We start from the raw sequence: 13,101 nt of genomic DNA, 5'->3' as shown, positions 1-13,101 counted from the left end.
AATCATTGTGCATTATAGGATTATTGCCACTGATGACATAAGCTCAGTAACAGCAAGGGCTAACTGTACAAAAATCATAGGAGTCATCAGAGATCTGAGATGGTATTTATTTATCTTTTTTATCGGATATTCAACTTTGACAGATTTTTATGGTTATGAGTGCTTTGGTTTTGTCTGGTGCAACTAGGTTTTCATGTCTCCATGTCTTCTGGTGCAACTAGGTTTTCATGTCTCCTGGTGCAACTAGGTTTTCATGTCTCCGTGTCTCCTGGTGCAACTAGGTTTTCATGTCTCCGTGTCTCCTGGTGCAACTAGGTTTTCATGTCTCCGTGTCTCCTGGTGCAACTAGGTTTTCATGTCTCCATGTCTCCTGGTGCAACTAGGTTTTCATGTCTCCTGGTGCAACTAGGTTTTCATGTCTCCATGTGTCCTGGTGCAACTAGGTTTTCATGTCTCCTGGTGCAACTAGGTTTTCATGTCTCCATGTCTTCTGGTGCAACTAGGTTTTCATGTCTCCTGGTGCAACTAGGTTTTCATGTCTCCGTGTCTCCTGGTGCAACTAGGTTTTCATGTCTCCGTGTCTCCTGGTGCAACTAGGTTTTCATGTCTCCGTGTGTCCTGGTGCAACTAGGTTTTCATGTCTCCTGGTGCAACTAGGTTTTCATGTCTCCTGGTGCTACTAGGTTTTCATGTCTCCATGTCTCCTGGTGCTACTAGGTTTTCATGTGTCCGTGTCTCCTGGTGCAAGTTAAGTCAGGTTCTTTAGATTGAACCCAGGTTACATTTAGCACAATAAAATCTTCAGGTGAGTTTTTTCTAAACACCCTAAGTTTCTCTTAATTCCACCCTGACAAAATAAACGAGAACTGTTTGGTGTTAGTGAAGGTATTGAGTGAAGAGTTTTTCTGTTGAGTTAAAATTATTTGAAAGCATTTTTTCATCAGAAGTAAGGAAACACTGATAATAACCTGTTACCAGAAGTACATCACCTTCCAGGCTCATACATTTCTGTTGAGCATAATTTTGTAGTCACTGGAACGTAAATCACATAGCTAAATTAACTTTGCCCCCTTTGATAAAATGAAGTAAATATTACTATGATTCATCACACTCATCATGAAACAAAGGATATGACAAACAATAAGTACATTGTTGCCCCACTCTTTAAATACGCTCTCGGTCATTTTCTATGGCCTTTAATTGCCGATATTTGTTGCCACAAATACTTTTCATATTGTATGTATAAATGTACATATTTTAAAATGCCTATTGACAGTGGTTGAGAAAGAAGTTCTTTAAGTATTATCATCCACCATGATGTGGTTGTAAAATCAGCTGTTTCAAGCAGAGGTGATCTCTTTTCCAAGTTGGTTGAAATGAGGCTGAACAAACCATTTATCGTTTGGTATTTCCTGTTGTGCAATTTACATAACTGGAGTTGACAAGGTCGTTTTTTTGTTACTGCTGGAGAGTGAACTTTTTCCTTTAATAAGTGAATGAGTTAATAAGTGTTATTTTCATAGGTTTGAAATCCATTTCCTATTATGGACAAAGTATAAGGTTTGTTCATGATTTGTTCATTAGTCTTGAGACTGTTTACATTTTGAGCTTTAGTGTTGTAGTTGCTTCAATAACAAACACATTTTTTGCAGGCATTTCCTGTTGGTGGACGGAGGTGGTGTTTATGTATATTCTTATGATGGCCGCCTTGTGTGTAGTCCTCGTCACCAGGGCATGAAGGCAGATATCCTCAACACACAGACCATCTCGCTCAGTAATGACACAGTTGCTATTCGCGACAAAGCAGACGAAAAAGGTATAAAATGTGGCTAAAAGTTCCAATATGTATGTGTTTAAATATATAATAACTGACTCTATAAGTTGTATTTGTATTTCAGCTCGTTTTGCTGAGAGTAAGTGATCTGATAGTCAGTTGCCTGTTGGCAGTGGCTGGGGCTGTATCTGTAAACCTCTACTTACAAAACCACGGTACAAATGAAGCCCACCCATGAAGGTCCGGGTTACAACTGGTCTTCAGCAACCCATGCTTGTTGTAAAAGGCGATAGGCTGACTTGGTTGACGCATATCATCGCATCACATTTGCGTAGATCAATGTTCATGCTGTTGATCACTGGATTTTCCTGTCCCGGCTCTATTATTTACAGACCTCCACCTCATAGGTGGAATATTTCTGAGTGTGGCATTGAACAACAAACAAAAGAAGTCAAATACATCTTCCCACCAGTGTTTGAATGATTGTTGTTTAATCATGTTACGAGCACAATCAGAAATATTTCAACTGTTGTGTTACATCTGAGCTGGACAAACATCCCTCTAATGATGACACTGGAGTCATTTTTCATCAGGTTTAAACTTGCTATTGAGTGTGTTTACCATGTCAAAAACCCTTTCCTGGTACACCCTTTGATTAAAATATACTGAACATCATTGAAAACGCACCAGTCTAAAATTGCCCATATTTTCATCAAGATGGGATTTCAGCATGACAATGATCAATGAATATAACTAACATGAAGTCGAAGGGCATGTCCAGTTGAAAAAATGCTTTAGAAACAAATTCCTGTCAACAGTATGACCCTTAATTCCAAAATGCATCAACATGCAGCCACGCCATGAAAAAAGAGTGAATTTCATTCTGAAATCATACTGACTTTGACATTAAAAGTGGGTGTATGAGAACCGATTCTTATTCCTTCACTAATGATTGTGAAACGAGGACAGAGATGCCGAGGTTAACACCTCACGTAAGGCTTCATAGACGACATCAGTAGACAGGCAGCACCCGTGACCTTCAATGACCTTGGCAACAACGTGTTACGACGCTCCATCTGGATGGCCATATTGACCTTGTCCATATCAGTGATTGAACACTGCCGACTGCCAGGACTGCTGCACTAGTTCAAGGTTGACGTGGGGGTCATCAGCACTGACTCCATGCGACGCCGTCTACACGCTACAGGGCTCCATGCTCGACGTTCTTACGTTGGACCAATTCCGACTGGCAGACACCGTAATGAGCGTATACAATGGGCTAACAGGCATGTTCAGTAAAGTTTACAACAATGGCATGGTGTGGTAGTCACTGACGAGTCTTCATCTACGTAATGCTGACGGCAGATTACGTGTTTGGCGTAGACGTGGTGAGCGTTATGCTGATGAGTGTGTAGTTCAGACAGACCTTTGGGTGGTGGGAGTGTCATGGTCTGGGGTGGAATAAATTACAATTACAGGACTGCCTTCATGTTTGTCAAGGGAGAGTTAATGCCCTTTATTACCGTGAGCAGATTCTTCAGAATCACATCGTATCTGTCTTCAATCACCACCAAGATGTCCATACTTTTCAACAGGACAACGCACGGGCACACACAACAAGACTTTCCATGCAGTATCTGGCCCAGCAACACATCCAGGTTATTATTGGCCAGCACAGTCGCCAGATGTATCCCCCTAGGAGCACTTGTGGGACGAAATTGGTCAAAGTCTTTCGTGGCGACAACAGATGCGAAACATCCGGGAACTTGAGGCTGCACTACTGCAGAAGTGGAATGCCATCCTCAAGAACCCTATTCGGACGCTTATTGACTCAATGAGGAGACGTTGAACTGCATGTGTCAATGCAAAAGGCGGTCACACGCGATACTGACTTTTCGATTTGACGTGTTTGATCCTTTCTGACTGGAACATTTCAATGAATGAGCGTCTTTTCAGTGTTGTTGTTATTGTCAGTCGTCCATCTGTTATTATCCACTCAAAAAATATCAATTCCTTACACGTGCTTTTAATAATCTGAATTTTTATAAGTGGTGCGTTTTCAATGATGTTCAGTATATAATGAAATGTAAAGTTAGTAGTTGCATGCAACATTTTCATTTCAAAGGTGCATTGTGTGGACTGTAAGTATTATTTGGTATTGGTGAAGCTGAAGCATGTGTCTTCAGTGATGTGATTATATACTCAGCATCATAACTGAGTGGTCATGTAGGTAATAATCACTATAATGTGTCATTTCCATCTTCCTTGAGTGCAGTCCAGTTGCATGTGTAATGAACCATTTTACACACACATTGGCTGTCACTAGTCATGCATTTCATGTACTTGGGTAGACCACTGTTGGCATTCAGGTGGGTATATCATGTATCATTGAGTGTAAAGCAACTCCACATACATGACGACCCCCTTGTACAAACCTTCAATACTAATTCATATTCCCCATCCCTAAAGTGACCCTGAAGGAAGCACATCATCAGCGTATATACACTATCCCCAAATTTATAATAGAATTGTGCTTGTGTCAGAATATTTTGTGGGTTAAGTCAGATGAAGATATTCTATTTCCATTAATTGAATTTTCTATGTTTCAATTCACTAGGCTTAGTTTTTTCTAACAATGAGGTGTTTATTCAACAGTCCTTGATACAGGTCTTTTCAAACACTTGCTGATATTTGTGTTTCAGGTGTACCGGTTAGATATCACGAGTTAGGTCACATGGGCAACTGATTGTGGATGTCTCAAGTTCCAAAAATATAATTTGATTAGTTACTGTTTTTGTTTACTGTGTAGTTTATTCTAATACAACAATATTAATATTTAGGTGTTTATACAAATGCACTGATTATTTAAATAATACACACATGTAGAATTAACTGTCATGCCAAAATTGTATCGGAAAATTTGAGATGATTCAGTTCCGGCTGTTTGTTTTTTCAGAGACTGTTTTCTCAGCTGGCTGGACAATCCTAACATTTTATTTACAGAATATGTATGGTATGAGCAAGGAATTCAGGTACAATGGAAGCTTGCATACTATAATAGTTCTTGGAGCAATCATTTCAACTGAAATGTGAAGTTTTACTGTCAAATAGCATCAGTGGGCATTGGACACCATTTGACATCGCCAGTCAGAAAAAATGTGATATCTTCTATACTGCAAACTGCTCTTAATAGAGTTATTTTAGGTACGAAGAACTTCCACAATACAGTAGCTCTGTCTCTCATCTCCAGTCTGTCACTTTCAGTAATGGTGCTGAGGATAGTTGCGTACATCTCTAAAGTCCAAGACTGGCACAGGTCTCTGGCACTTCAGTCTTTGTTGTTTGAGGAAAGTGAACTGGTTCAGTCAGGCAAACCTTGTATCTCAATATAGAGATGAGGAAAGGGAATACTAGTGAGGTGCTTTTATTCTTTGTGTTGTGTTTCAGTGGTGTATGTGTTTGATGCTCAGACTGGCAAGAGTATGGGAGATGGCAAGCCAGTTACTCACAAGGTAAAAACAGTTCTGCTATTATTCTTTGAAACAGAAATCAATATCTAAAACTAACTAGATAATCCTGTAAATATAGTCTGCAGAATTTTGAGTGTTGGTTACTATACATTACTTAGGAGATAAACGTACTGAAATTAGATGAATGTTAGTCTCTAAATTTCATTTGAAGCTGAACGCATAGCGTGAGGTTTCAAATGATTAATTTAGAGACTATCAATTCGGTCTAACATTCATCTAATTTCCAAACACAGCATGTTTATCTCCATTCTACCATAACCGATTTAACATCGAACTTCCTCATCCTGCGGAAGACGCTGCGTAATCCGGCATGGACGAGAGGCGAATTGATGTGGTGGTGGTGGGTGCCGTTCGTATTTTTTGTAACAGTGCAACATAAAAAATATTCTGTCCAAAGAAAACAAACTACTGTTTATTCAATGCAGTAATGTAACACCTAAGAGCTTGGTTTTTATAATCATAACTCCACACAACCGAAACGAGCCTATTGTTTTGTGTGCCGTGTTACTGTACTCCCCTGGCCACACTAAAATGGAATCGTCTGACCTTATTTTCATTGAAGTAGACAGTTACGCAAAAGTTTGAAATGGCGGACGAGCCAGTGTTTACATTTTGCGAAAGATTGAAATTCGATGTGAGAGTGGAAAATACTTGACTGACTGTCGAACCTGAACCCTGCTGAATCGAAGAATACATCCTTTTCTGATCGACCTATGACCTGTAACTCATCAAAAACTGTTGCGTTTTATGACCGGCGAGTGTCGATCATGATTTCACGTACGTGCCTCTACCCCAGCATGCGACGAAAGAGTGACAGTGCTGCTTTGTGTACATGCGACTAACTTGGGATTCCTTGGAACATTGTTCTCATCATTTTGGACTGGATTGTGGCCAAGATTTTCAAAGTGTAGGAACATAGAAGTGACAGCCTTGCGGGGAAGGTGGCTGAGAGCGGAATTCTGGTGGTTCAATTTTTTGACATTTTGAACGATGCAACGGGACATGATGGAGTATGAGTCGCATAAATGTTTTGTTTCGCCTGACCGTTATCTTGCAAATTTCCAAATTTATAAACGGAAACCAATATACCATTTACCAGGTAGGTAAATGTTTACGAACGTTTTGCCGCACAAATAGGGATAGATAGGGATGGATTTTTACAATTTTTTCTGATTTATATGTTAGATATTGTTTGTTTATGCTTGGAGCTGTGTATTGTAATTAAGTTTGAATATTTTTTTAATAGAAGATAATAATTATGATAGTGAGGTTCCCTAATAATTGTGGAGGAGAAATCGTATAATTGTATTTTTCGAGTTTTAATAAACGTTTCATCAGCATTTCCATCGAGTCTGTTGTGTTGATATTAGTCATGTTGGTGGCCAAGCTGAAGTAGTGCGGCAGTGTTGTATACGTCGCGCCGTGAAATCAGACGCATTTTCAATCCAAATTGATACCGTCTGATTTTATTGATTGACCAATCAAATTCGAGCACTTCACGTAGCCATGGTAGAATTCAAGTTTGCCTCAAACCCCGATTGTCCGACACAACTGTCGTTTACTCTTGTATTGAGTAACAACTGTGGCAGCAAGAAGTAATGAGGCTCAGCTGTCTGATATGACAAATATTTACCTGGTGAACGTTGGGTCAGTGTAACATCATAATGGGCTAATGGCTAATTGATCATTGTCTGTCATTCCATTGTCTGTGAACTTTCAACTTCTTTTCCAGTATAGCTGAAGAGAAGACTGTAAACCTTCACAACTCTGTATGGCAACCACAGTTGGTGCTAGTATGAGCAAAGAGGTCATAGAAGGTTAAAGGTCACATAAACCCTAGGGGGTACAAGTACATAAATCACTAACTGGCATCGTTGTAAATGAAACCCCGTCCTTAAAACTACTCATTTCGACCTTTAATTGACTTAAATCGACCTTTTTGACAACAGTGCACAATTCTCACCCGCGAATGAAATTTCAACCAATCAGAGCGGCGCGCCTCTGTGACGTCATATGAGGAATAGCTTTGAGAGCCGATGCAGAATTCATCTACATTTTAGGGGGTAAATTATCGTGTTTACAGGCTTGTATAAACCTGAAATCGTGACAACTGTTGTGGAAAATGAAAGCTATATGTTCTCACAATCTACTGTCATTTAATTTTGTGTCCTGCTTTGCCTAGTTTCGAGTTACAACTTGTTTTCATAGGCGATTCTGTCAAAATCGATTGGTGTCGTTAGGCCCTATTTGTATAATGACTGATCCAAATTGATCCCATTTCTGTGTTGTTTTACCTCGATATTTAATCATGTCATGTAAAAATCTGTTTGTATTCTCAAAACAGTGTCGGCCCATAAGTTTTCACATGCAATACAGCAATTAATACTCCCTCGTTGTAACCTGTGTTAGGTGGTATAAACCTACACATGTTATTTGTCATCATTCACTTGATGGTCAGTTAATGAATTTAGAACAGGTATAATTAGTGGTAACACACTTAGATTACCCGACAAAGGTTCCCATTTGGCATTTCTTGTGTCTGGAGTAAATATTCAACATTATAAACATCGATCAAAGGATTAACCGATAACACGCTGATTGTTTAATTACTTTTATCTTACACAGCGGAATTGTCAAAAGGTAGTGTTTATGTATGTAGATTTACTAATCTATACTGAATACACTCTGTCGTGTCGGTGTCTCGTGTAAAAACAACGTCCTTCTTTCAAAGGATTAACCGGCAATACATTGATTGATTGCCCATTATTGGCTAACTAAATTACTGTTTTTAAAGAAAGGCGGACATTATGCAATTAGTTGCCAGGTGTGCTATCTTGGGTGACCAATGAGACTATACACCAATACCTGAAAAGATTTATCACTTTTTAGTATATTAAACTGTTAAAAGACACATCATTTGGAACAGTTTTGTGGATATTGATGGATACATTCCTCGAACAAGGTAATAGCCTGATATTGTTCCTATAACTTTAATCTGTTTTAATTTTAATATTTGCATTTTGTTTTATTCATTTGTCGTAGCATTCAACAGAATCATTGTTTTTAGCCGTGAAGTGTAATGAGACAGACAACATGCACTAGGATGTGTAATGCGAATTATGATTCACATTGGCAAACTATAAAATGTCTAGATATTACAGTTCTGTTATAAATTCACTATAAGTATCAGCAGATCGTCTGCTTTTATTTAGTTTCAAAATGCATACAAGTGTGATAATAAACTAATTAGGATTATAAGACCAAATATAAAGGCGCACATTGACTAGTATCTACATACTGGTGAGTGGACATTAACCATGGGAATGTAGCAAGAAATTTATCGGCGCAGTATTGTGACTTGACCCCACCTGCGCTTCCGTGGAAGAAATCGTTATGTTATAAGTTGTGTCATGCAAAATCCGTTTGGTTATGATTTCAATACATATTTAACAACGAGTAGAAAGTAGTCTTGATTTTCTAGCTTGATGAAAACAAACTATAATCTCATTAATTCTAACAGATTTTTATTTTTAAAAATGGCGGCGCCCTGTCGGGAACATCCGCCAGTCTGAGGATAAATGGTATTTAGGTTTGTTTTCACCGAGTTACAAAATCAAAACTACTTTCTACTGGTAGTAAAATATGTATTTTATTGATGGCCAATAGGATTTTGCATGACATAGCGTATATCATAACAATTTCTCTCGTGGCAGCGAGGTGGGTCAATCAATATAATACTACTTACAATATTATTGTTACTTCGACCACAACCTCACTTCGAGGAAGAAATCGTTATGTTACAAGTTGTGTCATAGAAAATCTTTATGGTCATCAATCATATGCATATTTTACTACAACTAGTAAGTAGTTTTGATTCTTTAACTTCCGTGAAGCGATCTGAACACAAGTAAGATATCGTTTCAGGCTTCCTAGCGCTAAACAGCACTCACAAACATAACCCATTGCTTACGAACTGCGGGGTCCTGTGGAAATCTGTGCATGGGGACACCATCGCCCGACCCTAGGAGCAATTGGCGACAAAGCAGCGATTCGGCATGTAAGTCGTTGATGTCGAGAAATCATCAAAATGATGAAGCGTGCTACACATTTTCTATACAACTAACTGAAAATCGTTCCTCATATGGCGTCACTGCAGTGCTCTGGCGACAGAGTTACGTAACCTGTCTGTGGTTTCGTTGGCGGGCGAGAGGGAAGCAGGCGACTTTTTGGCCACTTTTAATCGCTCGGTATTAATTAACCACAAGTTTTTAAAGAATAAATTTGGTGTTCCGCATAAGACTAACCACAAATCTTTCATATGTAATGGTTAAAAGAGTAACAAAAAACAAAGTTTAGTGGTTCTTTAAGAGATTTGTTCTTAGGTCGCGCGATCCCATGCATTTATCATTGAACAGGTATTTGTGTACATCATTAATTTGATACGAGAGTGAAGTTAAATTAATGAAATTAAATGAAATTAATTAAAAACCCTTGATCACATTAAAGTTAACTTGTTATCTGAGCATTTGTTGTCTGAGGTAAATGGGCCAGAGTTACATCTCTTTGATTATGACTTAATTGGTGCCAAATGTGGTCCCAATGTAAAAGATTTCCATAGGCTAATCAGTTGTGTTACAAAATATGCAAGAGATAGGCAGAACTTGAAATATGATTGAAACTGTAAGCAGGTGGATAGGTTGACTGTACATTCATAAACCTTCACTTCAAGGAAAATACCAGATATGTACAACAATGTTGAGACTGAGCGACTGACTTTCAGAAAATGAACTGGACCCGATTGTATCAAACTTTAATGAAGCATTAACGTGCCATTAAACGTTCATTAAGTAATGTATCATTACATTCTGTTGTACTAACGTTTTAATGATGCTCTGTTGTCATTAGTGCGTCATTAACTTAATGAAGGTCCTGGGGTATCATAAGAGCATCATTAAACTTCCTGGAAAAGTGAACATTGCGCCAGAATTTCGTTTGCGCCGCACTGGATCTACCTACAGCTATAAAATTACACAGAAATGTAGAGTATTAAATGGCCTATCTCATGGTATAAACTCAGTTTGAAAAGTAGACACTGCTGAATGTTACTCCTAATTTTGTTATGCGTTAAAAACAGTAAATGTCTCTGCTTTTTATCGTGCACTGATAAAAGTACTGTGCTACTATATTTTCAATTTGGCATCTTTACGGAAAGTGTGAGCAAACAAAATTCTGCCTGATACCTGAATGGCATAGGTATGTATTAAATTAGTTTGTATGCTTATGTATAACGTTATACACTCAATCTTAAAAGTGACTCGCAATATGTGTTGAAAATGGATTTTCACCAATGACATCAAATGGCTACATAAAGGTCACACGCTTATAAAGATAAGGGGGCCTCACTCCGGTATGCTTCATACTAAGTCATTGAAACTCAGATCACTTGGAGAGAGTTTGCTGTGAATAAGGACACAATATTTTCGTGATGTGTTGTTCACGGAATTATCGAAAACTATGATACTCAAAACATTTGTGACAAACGCGCACCTGGCCAATGATTATACACCATTGTTTTGTCTATAACACAACATAAACAAATTCAATGAACAAGACATATCTTTTAAAAACGTGTGCATATATACATTTCATGAAATAAATAAATCAGTTTTATTTATTATGTCAGTTTTACTTAGGTTTAAAATACTAAATGTTGATAATGAAATTAGTTTCATGAAACCATATGTAAACCATACGCAAAGTATACATTAATAATACAAGTGTAATCCGCAGGACAGTGTGATTGTGTTTACTCTTATTCAACCGACTTTCACCTCAAAGAAATTGCCACATATGTCCAACAATGTTGATTTCTCATGAAATGGCGGCTTCGTGGATATGGGTGCCCACGATTTTGCGAGGGAACCTTTGTCCATAAATGTATGATGTAAGTAATCGGAAACATTCTGACTATCTGCGTATGGTTGTTTGTTAGCGTATCATTTGTTAAATAATGATACACTAATAAGTGTTTAATACAACCGTTTTTAACGTTGCCATTAACTTATGATGTGCATTAAGGATTTATTGTATCATTAGGGTTTAATGTTGACATTAGTTAATGAAGCAATGATACAACCGGATCCTGATTAAAAAAAATCACTATATTAATATGAACATGGGACATTTTTGTCATTAATTGCTTGCTAACTTTAACTTGATAATTTAGTAATACATAGGGGACTGGATTGCTTCATTTCATTTGTGGAAGTGTTATGACTTCCTGTACATCTGTTTGCCCTTGTATGATGTCACCTGGCTGTTTCAGGTTGAGGTGATGGAGGTAGCTCTGGACCAGTTCGGCCCTGCTACAGAGCGGAGGCTGGCCATAATAGACAAGAATAGAGACCTGTACCTGACGTCAGTCAGAGTGTTTGGCACAGACAGAAAATCTGTTAAACTCGGTAGGTACACATCACTGTAAATCAACTTACAAAGACTATGAAGGTTCAATACTAAGATGTTTCTGATTTTGACTAAATTAACACAATGAAATTAGACTTGTTTGTTTCAGTCCGTTATTCAATTTATAGATATAAACTAGGTCAGCTGAATTGTTATTTGCATAGATATTAAAGGACTGTGTGTCTTGGAAATACAAACCAAACTGTTCCAAACAGTTGCTTAGTTTAGATAGTTGTAACGGCGCAAAGGTTATGCATGAAAGGACGCTCCAGAACTTTTTCCACGTCTTATGAACATGACAAATCTGTGACATATACAGTTTGTCTAACGAGACATGAACACCACACACTGGGGTATAATCGAAACTCCCTATTCATTGTCTAAATTAGGAAATATTTACTAGTACTGGTATTTGCATACAACCTGCGATACAATATATCACGATACTAAAATTTTAGTCACGACGATATATTGCCAAAGTATCGTGCACTGAAGCTGCGATACGATACGAATCCCGATGTAAGGGTGGCGATACGATAGGTATCACGATACTAAATTCTAACACCAACTATAAAACACCTTGAGATCAAAACAAAACCAATTTTAAAGTATTTCGTCAAATTCCGCCAGCGTTGTTCAATGTTCATTCGGAAACGAGATAATGAGTTTATACACAGATTTTGTGAATGTTGATAACATGCAAGAGCTATGCCTGACACAGTTCTTGACGCAAGAATTCCTGAAAAAACGTTTACTTATGAAGGGAAAATAAGTAAGCATATATTTTAATCCTCAAACAAGCGTAAGTATTTGTTCTTGACAGATATCGCGATTCGGCAATATTCAAAGTTAAACATCGATGTATCGTGGCTCATTTGAAGTATCGTATTGGGATATACAACCATGTAAAACTTTGTATTGATTCACTGTATCGGCTGCCCATGCATCAATGCGTATCGATGAATCGTCACACCACTAATATTTACATGTTGCATATAAAAAATATGCATCATTTTTAAATGTAGAGTTGATCCCCAGGTTAGTATGATGTTGATTATATCACAAATATGTGATCAGGTACAATGATCCAGTCCCTGGCATGGAATGATGATACCAACATGCTGGCAGCAATGACCGATGGCTGTGTCCTGGTCTGGTACTATCCAAATGCTGTATTTGTTGACCGAGACCTCCTGCCCAAAACCCTGTACAGGAAAGATGCCAGGTGAGCACAGACAGTCGGTAGAAAGCACATGATCATGTACACACAATATGGGTTGCATTGCTTATCCCCACACTGTCTACACCGAACACCCCATTGCTGCAGGAGATGAT

General features: G+C 38.2%; 1 protein-coding gene across 1 annotated transcript in view; it reads left to right on the top strand.

Moving 5' to 3' along the window:
- Nucleotides 1-13,101, top strand: part of LOC124291534 (intraflagellar transport protein 80 homolog) — a 92,608-nt gene that overhangs the window by 46,514 nt on the left and 32,993 nt on the right. Inside the window, exons 11-14 of the mRNA XM_046728536.1 lie at nucleotides 1,653-1,816; nucleotides 5,222-5,286; nucleotides 11,630-11,765; nucleotides 12,844-12,991. Of these exons, the coding sequence (XP_046584492.1) occupies nucleotides 1,653-1,816; nucleotides 5,222-5,286; nucleotides 11,630-11,765; nucleotides 12,844-12,991 (513 nt within the window). The remainder of the gene's footprint in view (nucleotides 1-1,652; nucleotides 1,817-5,221; nucleotides 5,287-11,629; nucleotides 11,766-12,843; nucleotides 12,992-13,101) is intronic.

Source organism: Haliotis rubra, unplaced genomic scaffold (genome assembly GCF_003918875.1).
Source record: "Haliotis rubra isolate DU_JTF1 unplaced genomic scaffold, ASM391887v1 Scf495, whole genome shotgun sequence".
NCBI classification, from domain to species: Eukaryota; Metazoa; Mollusca; class Gastropoda; order Lepetellida; family Haliotidae; genus Haliotis; species Haliotis rubra.
This window is presented reverse-complemented; position numbering and strand designations above follow the sequence as displayed.